The sequence below is a fragment of the Glycine max genome, chromosome 12 (genome assembly GCF_000004515.6).
Source record: "Glycine max cultivar Williams 82 chromosome 12, Glycine_max_v4.0, whole genome shotgun sequence".
NCBI lineage: Eukaryota > Viridiplantae > Streptophyta > Magnoliopsida > Fabales > Fabaceae > Glycine > Glycine max.
Genome location: NC_038248.2, coordinates 19177194 through 19192283, shown reverse-complemented (window position 1 = coordinate 19192283; position 15090 = coordinate 19177194). Strand labels below are relative to the sequence as shown.

At 43.4% G+C, this 15090-nt stretch overlaps 2 protein-coding genes across 2 annotated transcripts in view; both read left to right on the top strand.

Annotated features, from left to right (window-relative positions):
* NAC172 (NAC domain-containing protein 172) overlaps nt 1-5760 on the top strand; it is a 32835-nt gene extending 27075 nt beyond the window's left edge. The window contains exon 3 of the mRNA XM_041007223.1: nt 5551-5760. Coding sequence (XP_040863157.1) covers nt 5551-5760 — 210 coding nt within the window. The remainder of the gene's footprint in view (nt 1-5550) is intronic.
* A 6114-nt stretch (nt 5761-11874) lies between these two features.
* On the top strand, nt 11875-12798 carry LOC102659545 (uncharacterized). The gene has a single exon (XM_006593116.1). The coding sequence runs from the start codon at nt 11875-11877 to the stop codon at nt 12796-12798; it is 924 nt and encodes a 307-aa protein (XP_006593179.1).
* The last annotated feature ends 2292 nt before the right edge of the window (nt 12799-15090 follow it).

The following is a 15090-nucleotide window of genomic DNA, read 5'->3' as shown; positions in this document are numbered from 1 at the left end:
TTAGATTCCCGTTTGAGACTAAATGCAATGATTCTTGCGGACAATTTGCATTAGTCATTGTATTTAATCTTGAATTGTCCATTTCGACAGTTTGGGGAGACTGGTATTTTTATGTTAGATTCATTCATTAAGGTTATTATTATTTTGATTAATTTGATGAATTTTCGGTACAATACATTTCAAGTTGTTCTCTGAGTGCATACTTGATAATCGGAAAATTAATTTCACCGATGTCATGTCGTGTACTTGGAGACCAATGCGAAATGCTGCCGAAATTTAGTCAAATTTTTTAAAATAATGCTAACCCTGATGTATGAAGCTAACATAAAAGACAATCTTCCTAAATGGGATAGGGCCACACCTATAAATAAAAAATGAGATTTTCATGCATGGAATTGCTTAGATGGATCGTAGTTGGATGAATCAAAGTCGCATGAGTCAAGAATATGAGGATGGCGTCGATCAGTTCTTGCAATTTGCTTCAGAAAGAGGTCGACCGAATGAAGAAGGAAAATATTATTGTCCTTGCATCAACTGTTTGAATGGAAGACGACAACTACTGGATGACATACAGGAGCATCTATTGTGTGATGGGATTAAGAAGAATTACACGACGTGGATATGGCATGGTGAAGTGATAGACATGTAGAGTGGGTTGATGTAAGCTCCATTGGAGCTTGTAGGCCTAGGATCTTCTTCATCAATGGATTCCTTTGCTAATTGGAAGATGAATGGCAGCAGAATGGAGAAGGAAGAGAGATAAGAGATGCCACTTCAAGGAGAAGATGAGTCTAGAAGAAGCTCACCACCATAGGAGGCCATGGATAAGAGCTTGGAGGAAGAAGAAGATGAATGAAGGGAGAGGAAGAGAAGAACACGAAATTTTGTTCTCTAAAAGAGCTCTGAAATCTAAAGTTTAATTTTCAAATGATCAAATTTGGAGGGAAATTTGAATTTCTATTCAAATTTCACTTGAATTTGAAATTGAATTTATGGAGCCAAATTTTGGAGCCAAAATTTCACTAATTATGATTAGTGAATTTTAGTTATGGTTCAGCACACTAATCCAAGATCAAGTCCAAGATTCTCCACTAAGTATGCTTAGGTGGCATAAGGCATGTAAAGCATGAAGGACATGCACAAAGTGTGACTATATGATGTGGCTCCCCCTCTAAAATTTAATTGGATTCGGCTTCTCCCAATTCAATTAGATTTATTTTCCAACACACACATCAAATATTCACTTAATTCATGTGAAATTACAAAACTACCCCTAATACAAAAACTAGTCTAAGTGACCTAAAATACAAGGGCTGAAAAATCCTACATTTCTAGGGTACCCTACCTACATTATAAAGCCCTAAATACAAGACCCAAAAATAATGAAACCTTAATCTAATATGTACAAAGATAAGTGGGCTCATACTTAGTCCATGGGTCCAAAATCTACCCTAAGGCTCATGACAACCCTTAGGCCTTCTCTTACATCTCTGGCCCAATCTTCTTGGAGTCTTCTATCCAATGCCCTTTGGGGTAGGATTGCATCATGGGTCCCAATCTGAACCGTTTGATGTAGAAATGGGAGATCGCTTGGAGGACATGATTCGTGACCTTGGACAAGAGTCTTTTCAGCAAGCACACGCCCCTATGTATGAAGGATTACAAAGTGATTCAATGAAACCTTTCTATACGGGGTGCAAGAATTCCTTAACCCTATTGTCTGCGGTGTTAAGTCTGGTTAATGTGAAGGCCAGGTATGGGTGGAGTGACAAAAGTTTTACCTCACTGCTTGAGATACTGTGTCCGATGGGTATGTTTGCCCCAATGATTGCATACTGTACATGCATGAATTCCAGCAAATGTCCAAATGCCCTATCTATGGGACTTCACGGTACAAAATGAAGGATGAGGAGGAAAGCAGTTGTGATGAAAACTTAAAGAAGGTCCCTCCAGCGAAGGATTTGTGGTATCTTCCAATCATTCCAAGGTTGAAGCATCTTTTTTGCTAACGAGGACAACGCAAAAGACCTTACATGGCATGCAAATGGAAGGATTTATGATGGAATAGTCCATCATCCGGCTGATTGCTCGAAGTGAAAGAAGATTGATGGTTTGTATCCAGATTTCGGAAACGAGCCAAGAAATCTTAGACTTGTAGTAGCTAGTGATGGAATGAATCCATATGGCACCTTAAGCACTTAACACAGTTCATGGCCAGTTCTACTAGTAATTTACAATTTTCCTCCTTGGTTATGCATGAAGCGAAAATACATGATGTTGTCTATGATGATATCGGGCCCAAGACAACCAGGAAATGATATTGATGTTTATCTAAGTCCGTTGATTGAAGATCTGAGAAAGTTATGGTATGAGGGGGGTTTAGTGTTTGATGCATTTGGCAAGGAGACATTTGAAATGCGTGCAATGCTTTTTTGAACTATTAATGACTTTCCAGCATATGGGAATCTCAGCGGTTACAATGTTAAGGGTCATCATGCAAGCCCCATCTGTGAAGAAAACACAAGCTACATACAACTAAAACATGGAAGAAAAATAGTCCACAGTAGGCATCGCCATTTTCTAACACCCAATCATCCTAACAAATGATTGAAAAAAGCTTTCAATGGAAGTCAAGAGCACGATATTGCACCGATACTGTTGACTGGTGAACAGGTATACCAGTGGGTTCAACACCTGAATATTGTATTTAGAAAGACCAAAAAGAAGGATAAAAGTAGGACTTGCATATGGAAGAAGAGGTCCATTTTCTTTGATCTTCTGTACTGGTCTGATCTATACGTTAGACATTGTATTGATGTTATGCATGTGGAGAAAAATGTATGTGACAATGTGATTGGGACGCTCCTTAACATTCAAGGCAAGACGAAGGATGGCTTGAATACCCGTCAAGATCTAACTGAGATGGGGATACGATCACAATTGCATCCAAGGTCTGATCGGAAGAAAATTTACTTTCCCCCAGCTTGTCATACTTGGTCGAAAAAGAAGAAGATAAGTTTTTGTCAGTGTCTTCGTCGGGTGAAGGTTCCACAAGGATACTCTTCAAATATTAAGAGCCTTGTGCAGTTGAAGGAGCTTAAGCTTGTAGGGTTAAAGTCTCACGATTGCCACATGTTGATGCAACAATTGTTAGCCATGGCTATACGAGACATCTTGCCAAACAAAGTCGGGTTAGCCATAACTCGCCTGTGCTTTTTCTTCCATGCCATATGTAGCAAATTCGTTGATCCTGTCAAGTTTGATGAGTGGGAAAATGAGGCCGCAATTATATTGTGCCAGTTGGAGATGTATTTTCCCCCTACTTTCTTTGACATCATGATTCACTTGATTGTGCATCTGGTCAGAGAAATCAAATGATGTGGTCCTGTTTATTTGTGGTGGATGTACCCGGTTGAGCGATACATGAAGATCTTAAAAGGGTATACAAAGAATCTATATCGTCCAGAAGCATCTATTGTTGAGAGGTACATTGCAGCAGAAGCCATTGATTTTTTTTTAGAATACATTGAGAAGGCTAAACCTATTGGCCTTCTTGAGTCTCGACAAGATGACAGAGTGGGTGGTAAGGGTTCAAGAGGACTACATGTGATCACTCCAAGTCTAGAAGATTTGTTACAAGCTCACTTGTATGTCTTGAACAACTGTAATGAAGTTTTGCTATATATACTTAAGGATGAAGCTTTAGTCAAACAGAATAATCCAAAAATGTAAAAGAATTGGGTGTTGAAAAAGCATAACAAGACTTTATGTGATTGGTTTAAAGATACAATCTTTGCAGATGAAAATGCTTCAAAAACATTAAGAAAGCTAGCAGATGGGCCTAAAAGAAATGTTATAACTTGGCAAGGATACGACATAAACAAGTATTCATTTTACACAAAAGCACAAGACGACAAAAGTACAATGCAGAATAGCGGGGTCACCCTAAGGGCTGAATCTCAACACTTTGCAATTGTGCATGATGCCAATCCCTGTGTAGCTTCCATCCCTTACTTTCGGTTCATTGATGAAATTTGGGAGCTTAACTATGTGAAATTTACTGTTTGTGTTTTCAAATTTAAATGGGTTGACAACAACACCAGTGTGCGCACCGATGATATAGGATTTACTTTGGTAGACCTAAAGAAACTTAGTTACCACAATGACCCTTTTATCATGGCAGAACAAGCTAGACAAGTATTTTATGTGCAAGACCCTTGTGCTGAAAGGTAGTGTGTGGTTCTACAGGGCAAAACAATTGGTGTTAATGTAGAAGATGATGATTCATACATGGACACCTATGTTAGTCATTTGTCCACACAAATCACTCCTAACGTTGTTAGAGAAGAAGAAGCTGATGACGTTCATGCTAATCGTAATGATCATGGTGAAGGAGAATTAATTAACATCGTCTAATGTAATTTTTTATTTTGCTAGATTTATTTACATAATTCATACATTTATTTTTTGTAATGTTTATTAACCCTGGTTTTTTTGTATAAAGGATCATGGCTTCTTCACCTAGCTCGCCTCCTCCTCCTCCTCCTTCAGACGCATCAGCTTTGTCGTCTGCCGTGAAGTGGACACGCAAAGCCACACGTCTACGATCGTTGTCTACTAGACCACCTGGTGCTGAGAGACCAGTGGTCCATGTTGATCCTGCTACCGGCAAGGCCGACGGTCCCTATAGGAAGAAATTAAGAACATATTTGGGGGTTATGGCGCGTGATAAGGTGGATGTCACGTACAAGAATTGGAAGGAGGTCCCTACTACTCAAAAGGACTTGATTTGGAAGGATATTCAAGTATTTTTCTTTTCTTATTTGATGTACTTTAATTAATAGCCAAAAAATACATTATTGTAACAAATAAACCTTATTTGTTATTGTCAGGTGGAATTTGAAATCCCAGAGGCTTCTGATAGTAGGACGAAAAAGAAGTTACTTAAGACTGTCGGTAAGAGATGAAGGTAGTTTAAATTAGACCTCACGAGGAAATGGGCCCTTGCAGTCGATCAGGATGGTGTGGACGACACTGTCTGTGAGAAATACGACATAAGCAAGGAAAAATGGGCCCAGCTTTGCCAGACTCGCAGAGACCCTTCTTGGGAGGTATGTACCTTGCCCTTTAAGCTGTTTTTCAAAAAACATTAACTTTTTATAATTCATTATAGCAATTTGATAGATTATTGTTTTATTTTTAATGGGTGTGCGGAAAAAGGCACAGGCCATCCAGAAACAGAACACTACCCCCCATGTTTTGTCTCATGGGGGTTATGAATATTTGGAGCATAAGCTCCTGGATGAGAAGACCAAGAAGAAGCTAGAGGAAGCTACACATTCAGGAAGTGTTGATGGCGTCATCGACCCTCCATCCCCCATCAGACGCCACGTGAAGTGGAAGATGGCCCGCACCAAGAAAATAGGTGAGATGATGACTAAGGCTGCAAAGGAAATCGCTAACAAGATCGTAAGTCATTTTCAACTAACCATTAGAATTATATTTCTTTATTTTGTGAATGCCATGTACAAATGTGTCTTTTCTGTGCAGGATTCCTTCGAGGAGCAGGCATCACAGGGATCCTTCATCCCCCATGGATGTCAAGATGTTCTCATTGCTGTTATTGGACGTCAAGAGCACCCTAGACGTGTCCGTGCTGCTGGAGCTAGTGTCACCATTAGGCAATACTTCGGATCGGCTCCACGGACGTCCCGCAGCTCTTCCTCACTGCCTCCTGAAGAATTCCAGCAGCTAACCTAACAAATCAGGGACCAACTAGAGGAGTCCATCACAGAGAAAGTGTCTCAGCAGCTCATGGCATCATTAAGCCAGATGCAGTCCCAGTTTCAGTCCCAGATGCAATCTCAGGGACTTGCACTACCTTTGGGGCCTCTGGTTGGTTCCTCAGGTCCTCGAGTAAGCACGAAGGAGAGTTATGTTGATCCCTCATGAAACGATCATGAGACGAGTGACTTAGATAGGTGTGGCTTGTACATTGAAGCAAATCCTGCCCGCCTGGTTGCCCTAGGAAGACTTTATGAGGGATCCACTATTATTCATAACACTCCTTTATTGCCTGGCCAAGTAAAGGTGGGTGTGGAGGAGGTTAAAGATGCAGATGCTCCCATTGCTGTACCCACTGATGAGGTTTCCTTAGTGGGGCAGGAAATTCACACTTTCCATGCTCGGCCGACACATCTGGCCAAGCCTTTATCACAATAGGTACTTTACTCTTACTATATGTTTCTTCTTTTTGAATTAATTCATTCAGCATGCCTTAAATTAGGTCATTTTAACTTTGTTTCATGAACAGGCAGTTGTGTCTCCGGCAAAACCACCTCAAAAGTAAGATTCGAAGATCAATGATCCGCTTTATCTGATGACATTGACCATCCCAGAGCTTTTCTTGAGGCCTTACCAGGTTACATGGGATGCCACCTTGTTCGGGGTCTTTAATCCAAACTTCCCGCTCTACATAAAGCACAAAGACCTCTCCGAAATCGCACATGGTGGTCAATGTCTCAGCATATCAGTGTTATAGTTGTCGATTTTGTAAGTCATTTTAGATTACTTTTAATTACCTAAGTGTCATACCCTAATTTCGTCCGGGGACCATTGTTTGTTGGCATGCGACCTTTGCTTGACCGCCTCAAAGTGTTGAACACCCATCATTATGTAATTTGTAAAGTTTCGCAACATTCCAGAAGGAAAAAACAAGCATTGTTGCGCAATCCGTAAAGTTCCACGACATTCCGGAAGTCAAAAAGAGCATTGTTGCGTAATCCGTAAAGTTTCGCAACGTTCTGGAAGGAAAAATCAAGCATTGTTGCACAATCCATAATGTTTCCCAACATTCCGGGAAAAAAAATGGGTGTCGTTACGTAATCAGTAACATTTCAGAAAGGAATCAACAAAAAAACACTGAAGAGGGTGTATTTAGTGAGAAAGGGGGTGCAAATAGCAACCAGGCCCACTTGGGCCTTCCTGATGGTTCCAAAAGAAGGTGGTGCCTTCTAGTGGTAGCAACCCTGCTCGCCTGGCCGAGCTGGGCGGCAACTACCTCCCTTATTTCTCCTATAAACAGGGGAAATAGGGCAGAGAAAAATGTTCAGCCCTTCTAGTATTTGAGGATTCTCTTGAAATTAGTGAGAAAAATTGTTTCCATGAAAAAAATCCAAGCCGAGGTGCTTCCGAGACGTTTCCATGAGAATTTCATGAAGATTCTTCATCGTTCTTCGTTTGCTCTATATCGTTCTTCGTTCGTTCTTCATCGTTCTTCGGTCTTCAACCGGTTAGTTCCTGAAATCGAATCTTTCAATTCATTCTATCCACCCTTAGTGGTCCCTACTTGTTTTGCGTACTTTTATTTTCATTCCGTTTGTTTTGCGTACCCCCTTTTAACGTGCTTTAACCGTTTATTTAAGCCGTTTTCTCACCTAATAAATGATAAAATGAATTTCAACCGATCATTTGTGTTGTAATGTTGTTTAATCACTGTTAAAGCAAAATCTAACCGATCATTCACGCTGTAACCACGGTTAAACAAAAAAAAGGCAAAATAATAATAAAATAATCAAAATATCTTTGAATAAAATAATCAAAAAAATCAATCGAACGTTTTTTCTTTGAAAGTTTCCTTGAATGAATTGACTAATAACCAAAGTGAAACTAAGGCTAAAATCAACTCACAAATCAAGCTTTGTCCGTAAAAATCACTAAAAACCGTTTTAAGGTCCAACGCCTTAGGCGGTCCTCTTTGCTTTTATCAGTTAACATGGATTGTTCAAAAACATAAAATCAATATGTAACTTTACCGCTTTTGTCGACTTCCCCAAGAGATCGTTAATGGTCCAATGCCTTAACGTTTCGCTACTTTCAAAATCAAAGGATCATTTAATGGTCCAACGCCTTAAATGACCTTTTGTTCGATTAAAATATATCTTGCGAAAAAAGATAAAAACAACTTAACCAACGTTTAGTTCTGAAAGAACTAAACATGTCTGATTTCCTCATCGCAATTGAGGATACGTAGGAGCGAGGGAAACACCCTTGTCAACCATAGAAAGATAAAAAAAATACAAAAGACATAAAAACGTAAAAAAGGGAAAATAAAACAAATCGAAGACATGATATTGCACGCTTGGTTAAAGGCTGTCGTCCCTTGTGACGGACGCGTGGGGTTCCAATACCTTCCCCGTGCGTAAAAACAACTCCCAAACCATTCACATTTAAAGTTCGTAGACCACACGCGTTCCGTTTTTTTTGACGTTTTCCTTGAATAAACGGTGGTGGCGACTTCACGCATTTTCCTCCCTTGGAAGACGCACCCGTGAGTCCCGCATCGCCCTCCCACCGAAGGGTAGGTTGTGACAATTGGCGAATCTGTTGGGGACTATTTTAAGAGAGTTAGGCCATTTTGATCTATGTGCATTCCTTACCATGACTTCTCCTTTGTTTGTTTTCCTTTATTTTCTCTTATGTCCTTGTATATAACTCTTTTATGCTTTTAGTGTGCTTTTTAATGTATGCATAAGATAGATATTTATTCATTTGGTGCACACAAACACCAACACCTTTTTGCACACACAGTGAATTGAAAAAAGGGCCCTATACCCGGGTCCATGGGAACATATGGAGTGGAGGTGAATCTGTGGTCATGCTGGGTCTCCGACTTACTTGATAACAATGAACCCTCATCTAGAGTTTTTCTTTTTGATAACATATTGTTGCTGGTAGTCCCTAATATGTTTTTTCGAAGGGGATGATACCTCTAAAAACCATCAAGAGAGATATGACCACCTTCGAAATTATCACTAAAAGCCTTTTAGTTCCTCCCTTTTAGTTCCCTAAAATAGGGGCATGAAGTGAACACGCTGTGTGCCTTTTAAACACTGCCATGTATATAACCTACATGTCATGTACGCTTTTGCTGTATGATAATTTGTAGATATTGCCATGCTTTGTACATCTCCTTGTTACCCTCTTTTTTTTTTCGCATCTGCACCATGTCATCATGCACGGGTTGCATCTTGATCCCCTCATTTTGTCACGAGAAGTCGGAAGGTCTGTGTCACCTTCTTAAATGCATGCATCGGGTGTTGTGCTGCTCGAGTGCTGTATTTAAGAAAGAGATGATCTCCCAGGCTCTCATATCCGTAATATTCATCTCTACCATAAGCATTTCTTCATGCATTCCTCCATTTTTACCCGTGATAAATGTCGAAGCCTTGATTCGCACAGGTTTTTCACTTTTTAGTAAAAAAATGGGATTGAGTCAAATGCCTTGGCTTAAAAGGAGATTCTATCAGGTCAAGATCAAGAGCCTAGGAATCGCAAGTCTAAAAGAGTTAGGACAGTTGATGGGTCAACTCCAATGATAAGCCTTCCGCAAAACTTATGGTAAGATCTGGGACCTAACTCTGGTGGAGGTCTCCACGGAGGCCATTGCATCCCTCGCTCAATATTATGACTAGCCTTTGAGGTGCTTCACCTTTGGGGACTTCCAGTTAACACCCACGGTGGAAGAGCTTGAAGAGATCCTGGGATGCCCACTGGGAGGAAGGAAACCGTATCTTTTCTGAGGCTTCTATCCCTTCTTGGTTAGAATTTCCAAAATAGTCAAAATCTTGATACAGGAACTGGACCTAGAAAAGCTAGTTGAAAATGGGGTGGTGGGAGTACCAAGGAAATGTTTGGAAGCAAAGGCGAGAGTCCTGGCAAGTCAAGACGAATGGGCCCCGTTCATGGACATCCTGGCAGTCTTGATCTTCAGGGTGGTCCTCTTTTCAAATGTGGATGGGTTGGTGGATCGGGCAGCAATTAATGCTTTTCTCGCCTTTTACGACCGCAAGGAAAATCCGGTTGTCGTTATCTTAGCCGATCTATATAACACATTCGACCAAAGATGTAAGAAGAACAATGCAAGGATCGTTTGCTGTACACCGGCTCTCTACGTATGGTTGGTTTCACACTTCTTCTGCCAAGAGATGAGACACGTTTGCCCACTAGAAGGCCACCGCTCATGCACCGAGAAAAAAGAGGCAAACTGGGACTGACTCTTAGCAAGCAAAGAAGGAGTGTCTATCAATTGGTTCCCCAGATGGAAGGAAGGAAGAGCTAGGATTCTTATTTCCAAATGTTCCCTTGATGGGGATGAGGGGTTACATAAATTACAACCCCATCCTCGCCATAAGACAACTTGGTTACCCTATAAGAGGGGCACCATCAGAGGAAGGCCTCACCCCTTTTATAGCACGAGGTTTCAATAGCACCAACGCGGAGGTTCTTCAGAGGATCCTCAAGGCATGGGAAATGGTGCAAAGGAAGGGCAAGGAACTTAGGCGAAGTAACAATGGCCTCATCGGCAGTTACCATAGGTGGATGAAAGCCTACGCACAAGGTCTGGATTGGCTCCCGAGTTTGAGGACCACTAAGGAGATGGAGGGTGAAGCTCCGAAAGAAGACGAAGAGGTACAGGCCCTCAAGACAGAGCTTGAGAAAGCCCAAACAGCCAAAGAAAAGTTCAAGTCAGCAGTTGTTAGGGTTTGAAAAGAGAACGCCAAACTGAGAGATGTCAACATAGCCACCACCAAGGCCTTAGAGCAAGAGACCAAGAGGGCCCGCAAGGAAGAACATGGCTGGAACAAATTCCGAGGGGCTCTGTGGAGCAGTAACAGTGAGCTTAAACTCCAAAGAGAAGAAAGGGACCAATCGCGAGTAGATGGCTTGATTCTGAAGGACGAATTGAAGACTTGCCTAAGGTCAAAGAGGAGTTTGTCTTAGCGGTTATGCGAGACTGAAGCAAACATGTTAGCCATCATCAACAAGTACCAAGAAAATTTAAATTTAGCCACCGCCCATGAGCACAAATTGGCGGACGAATACGCCCGAGTGTACGCGGAAAAGGAGGCTAGAGGAAGGGTGATTGACTCGTTACATCAAGAAGCAACGATGTGGATGGACCGGTTTGCTCTTACTTTGAACGGGAATCAAGAACTTCCCCGATTGCTGGCAAAGGCCAAAGCAATGGCAAATGCGAACTTTGCCCTCGAGGAGATCCACGGGCTCCTCAGCTATTGTCAGCATATGATAGACTTGATGGCCCATATAATTAGGAGCCATTAGGGAGTTTATATTGTCACTCAGATCTTGACTAGTTATAACTTTCTGAATAAAATGAGTTTATCCCATGATTTTTACTCCAAAGATCCATGCGAATTGAGTGACTCCCACATTTTTCTAGCATCCATTGATTCCTCATTAACGTACTCTTCACATTTGGTCTCTTTAGGACCGACGTCATAACTAAGTGCGCCCCAAGGCATCCCTATCGCACCAGATCCAAATCTAGGACGATGGGTGGCCTAGAGGAAGTACATGAACAGATGAAAGCCGACATGTCAACTTTGAAAGAACAAATGGCTTCCATGATGGATGCCATGCTGGGGATGAAACGCGGCCACCACCACTGCTGATAGCTCGGCTGCCGAGGTAGACCCGACTCTCCCAACTACTGCGCACTATCCCATTCCAAACATAGTGGGATGAGAGAGAAGCACATTGGGACATATAAGCAACCCCCATCCGGGGTACAACCGAGGTACTTAGCCCTACGGTTTACCACCCAATTACACACCACCAACCATACATGAAGACATGGGTCACGTTCCTCCCCTTATCCACGAAGGGGAACCTCCTCGACATCCTAATGGGGTCCATGAGAATCCTCGAGAGCATGCTCAAGGAGATGTCAACTCCTATTCCCCGTTTCCCGCTGTGGGGTCGGCGCCCAATGCACTACCTCAACCCAACATCACGGGAGAGCCTTGAAGCCACCCAACACAACCAATCTTTCTGTCCGTGGGAAGGCCACCCATGGCAGCAGAAGGAAAGGGGAAACTCGATCTCATCGAAGAGAGGTTAAGGGCTGTTGAAGGATTCGACGATTATCCGTTCGTAGACATGACCGACCTATGCCTGGTATCGGACGTCGTCATCCCCTCGAAGTTCAAGGTACCTGACTTTGATAGGTACAAAGGGACGACTTGTCCTAAGAATCACCTAAAAATGTATTGTCGTAAGATGGGTGCATATTCCAGGGACGAGAAGTTATTGATGCATTTCTTTCAAGATAGCTTGGCTGGGGCAGCAGTCATCTGGTACACTAATCTAGAAGCTTCCTGCATCCGCACCTGGAAGGATTTGATTACCGCCTTCCTTAGGCAGTATCAGTACAACTCTGACAAGGCTCCCGACCAGACTCAACTACAAAACATGGTTAAATGGGAACACGAGTCTTTTAAAGAATATGCTCATTGTTGGAGGGACCTAGCAGCGCAAGTAGCCCCTCCCATGGTCGAGAGAGAAATGGTTACTATGATGGTGGATACCTTGCCTGTATTTTACTATGAGAAGTTAGTGGGCTACATGCCCTCTAGCTACGCGGACTTGGTTTTCACCGGAGAAAGGATCAAGGTAGGAAGGAGATGCCCATACCGTCACTTCAACACCTTTGTGGCCCAAGCCGCCGCAAAACCCCACGGTACCCACCAATATGCACAACATCACCCGAGTTTTTTTGCTCGCGCCGGGGCCTCTTCCGATACAACGCTCGCCCAACCAAGGGCGCCCACGCCCCCAGAGGGGGGGGGGGCTCTTCAGGCTTCAGCCTCACCCGGCCAACAATCCTCACCTTGGCGCAAGCCCCAACACAGCGAGGAACTTTTTGCCAAGGCAAGCTCAGATTTTCGCCCCGATCCCAATGACGTATTGGGAATTCTTGCCATCTGTCATCGCTAACCAATTGGTCGTGGTGGTTCTGAGAAAGATCTTCCAGTCTTCGTTCCCAAAATGGTATAACCCTAGCGCAACCTGCGCATACCATGGGGGAACCCCAGGCCACTCGATCGAACAGTGCTTAGCCTTGAAAAGCAAGGTCCAAAGCTTGATAGAAGCCGACTGGTTAACTTTTCAAGAGGACGGGCCCAACATAAAAACAAACCCGCTTGCCAATCATGGAGGAGGGGTGGTTAATGCCATCAAGGTGAGTAGGTCACACGAGCCCAAACTTTTGAAGGACCTAACGACCTCCAGAAGGTTTATCTACAAAGCCTTGCAAAAGGCGGGCATGATTCCCCACGGCGGGCGCAGAGAAGATTCATGTCTAATGCATCCGGGTGTATTGCATGACATGGAAACATGTTCGGCGGTAAAAGATCTATTACAACAAATGATAGACCAAGGCCGGCTTGAGATTGGCAATGAGGGGGAGGAGGAACAACATGTATACATGCAGTCGGCAGATAAGGAAGGTCCTAAAAAGCCTAAACCCTTGGTAATACACTTCACCAGGGACACGGCTCCCCAAAGACCTCAACACCCCTCGGCAGTGTCGAGCGGTAGACCTATTTCATTTCCTTACGAGAACGGTCGCACAATTCCGTGGAGGTATACCCCTCCGGGCGGTAGGAAGGAAGAAGCTAGCGATATCGGTTCACTATCGGCCAAAGTGACCAATATCACCGGGCTAAGTGGCATAACCCTGTAGATTCCCTCCCTAGGCAGCCCCGCCTGTCCGATGCGGCAATGATGGTGACCCGGGTGATGTTGGGGCACGGCTACGAGCCCGGAATGGGTTTGGGCAAAAACAACGGCGGCAGGACCGGCCTGGTAAGTACCAGAGGAAACCGTAGGAAGTTTGGGTTAGGCTATAAACCTACGCAGGCTGACATAAGGAAAAACATCTCGGAAAGGAAGAACAAAGGCCAAGGCCCATGGTCGGGACAGCGAGCCAAAGAGGCTCCACCGTGCCACATCAGTAGGAGCTTCGTAAGTGCGGGTTTAAGACACGAAGGACAAGTCGCCACGATATGCGATGAAGACTCCCCGAGGAGATCGAATTTGGTACATCCATGCCCTCCCGGTTTCCATCTAGGAAATTCACGGGTGGAGGAACAACCGGACGTTTATGCGACAAGCATAATGTAACCTTTTTAGCTTTAAAACTCTACGGTCGAGCCTAGACTTTAGGGTTTCCTTTTGTTAAGTCATTATGTCTTTTGTTCTTGAAGTTATAATATAAAGATCTTTCTTCATCTGTTCTTGCGTCTCTACCTATTCTCATTCATTTTCATGTTTATTTCCTTGTTACGCTTAAAACGATACAGATCCGACGACGAGTCCCGTGAAGGTACTAATACCGGGGACCCAGCCGTCGATTTCAAGCAAGAAGCAAGTCGGACGGAGGATGAAGAGGACGAGGATGTAGGGCATTCCCCATAGCTGGAAAGGATAATCTCCCAAGAGGATCGAGAGATGAGGCCACATCAAGAAGAGACAAAACTCCTAGACTTAGGAATCGACAGTGGAAAAAGGGAAGTAAAAGTAGGCACTTGTATGACCGCACCCATCCGTAAAGAATTAATGGCCCTGCTGAAAGACTACCAAGACATCTTTTCCTGGTCGTACCAAGATATGCCCGGTTTGAGTTCTGAGATCGTACAACACAGATTACCTCTTAATCCCGAGTGTTCCCTGATAAAGCAAAAATTGAGGAGGATGAAGCCCAAGACGTCCCTGAAAATAAAAGAAGAAGTAAAGAAACAATTCGACGCTGGCTTCTTGGTTGTTGCTCGGTACCCGGAATGGGTTGCCAACATTGTGTCAGTCCCTAAGAAGGATGGGAAGGTACGAACGTGTGTAGATTATCGGGACCTAAATCGAGCCAGTCCCAAAAAAAATTTCCCTCTGCCGCACATCGATGTCCTCGTGGATAATACGGCCAATTTCGCTTTGTTTTCCTTCAAGGACGGTTTCTCCGGCTACAATCAGATAAAGATGGCGCCAGAGGATATGGAAAAGACCACCTTCATCACCCTGTGGGGGACGTTCTGCTATAAGGTGATGTCCTTTGGGCTCAAGAACGTCGGGGCAACCTATCAACGGGCTATGGTGGCTTTGTTCCACGACATGATGCACCGAGAAATCGAAGTCTATGTAGACGACATGATCGCCAAGTCTAAAACCGAGGAGGAACACCTTGTCAACTTGCGGAAGTTGTTCAAAAGACTTAGGAAGTATCGATTGAGGTTG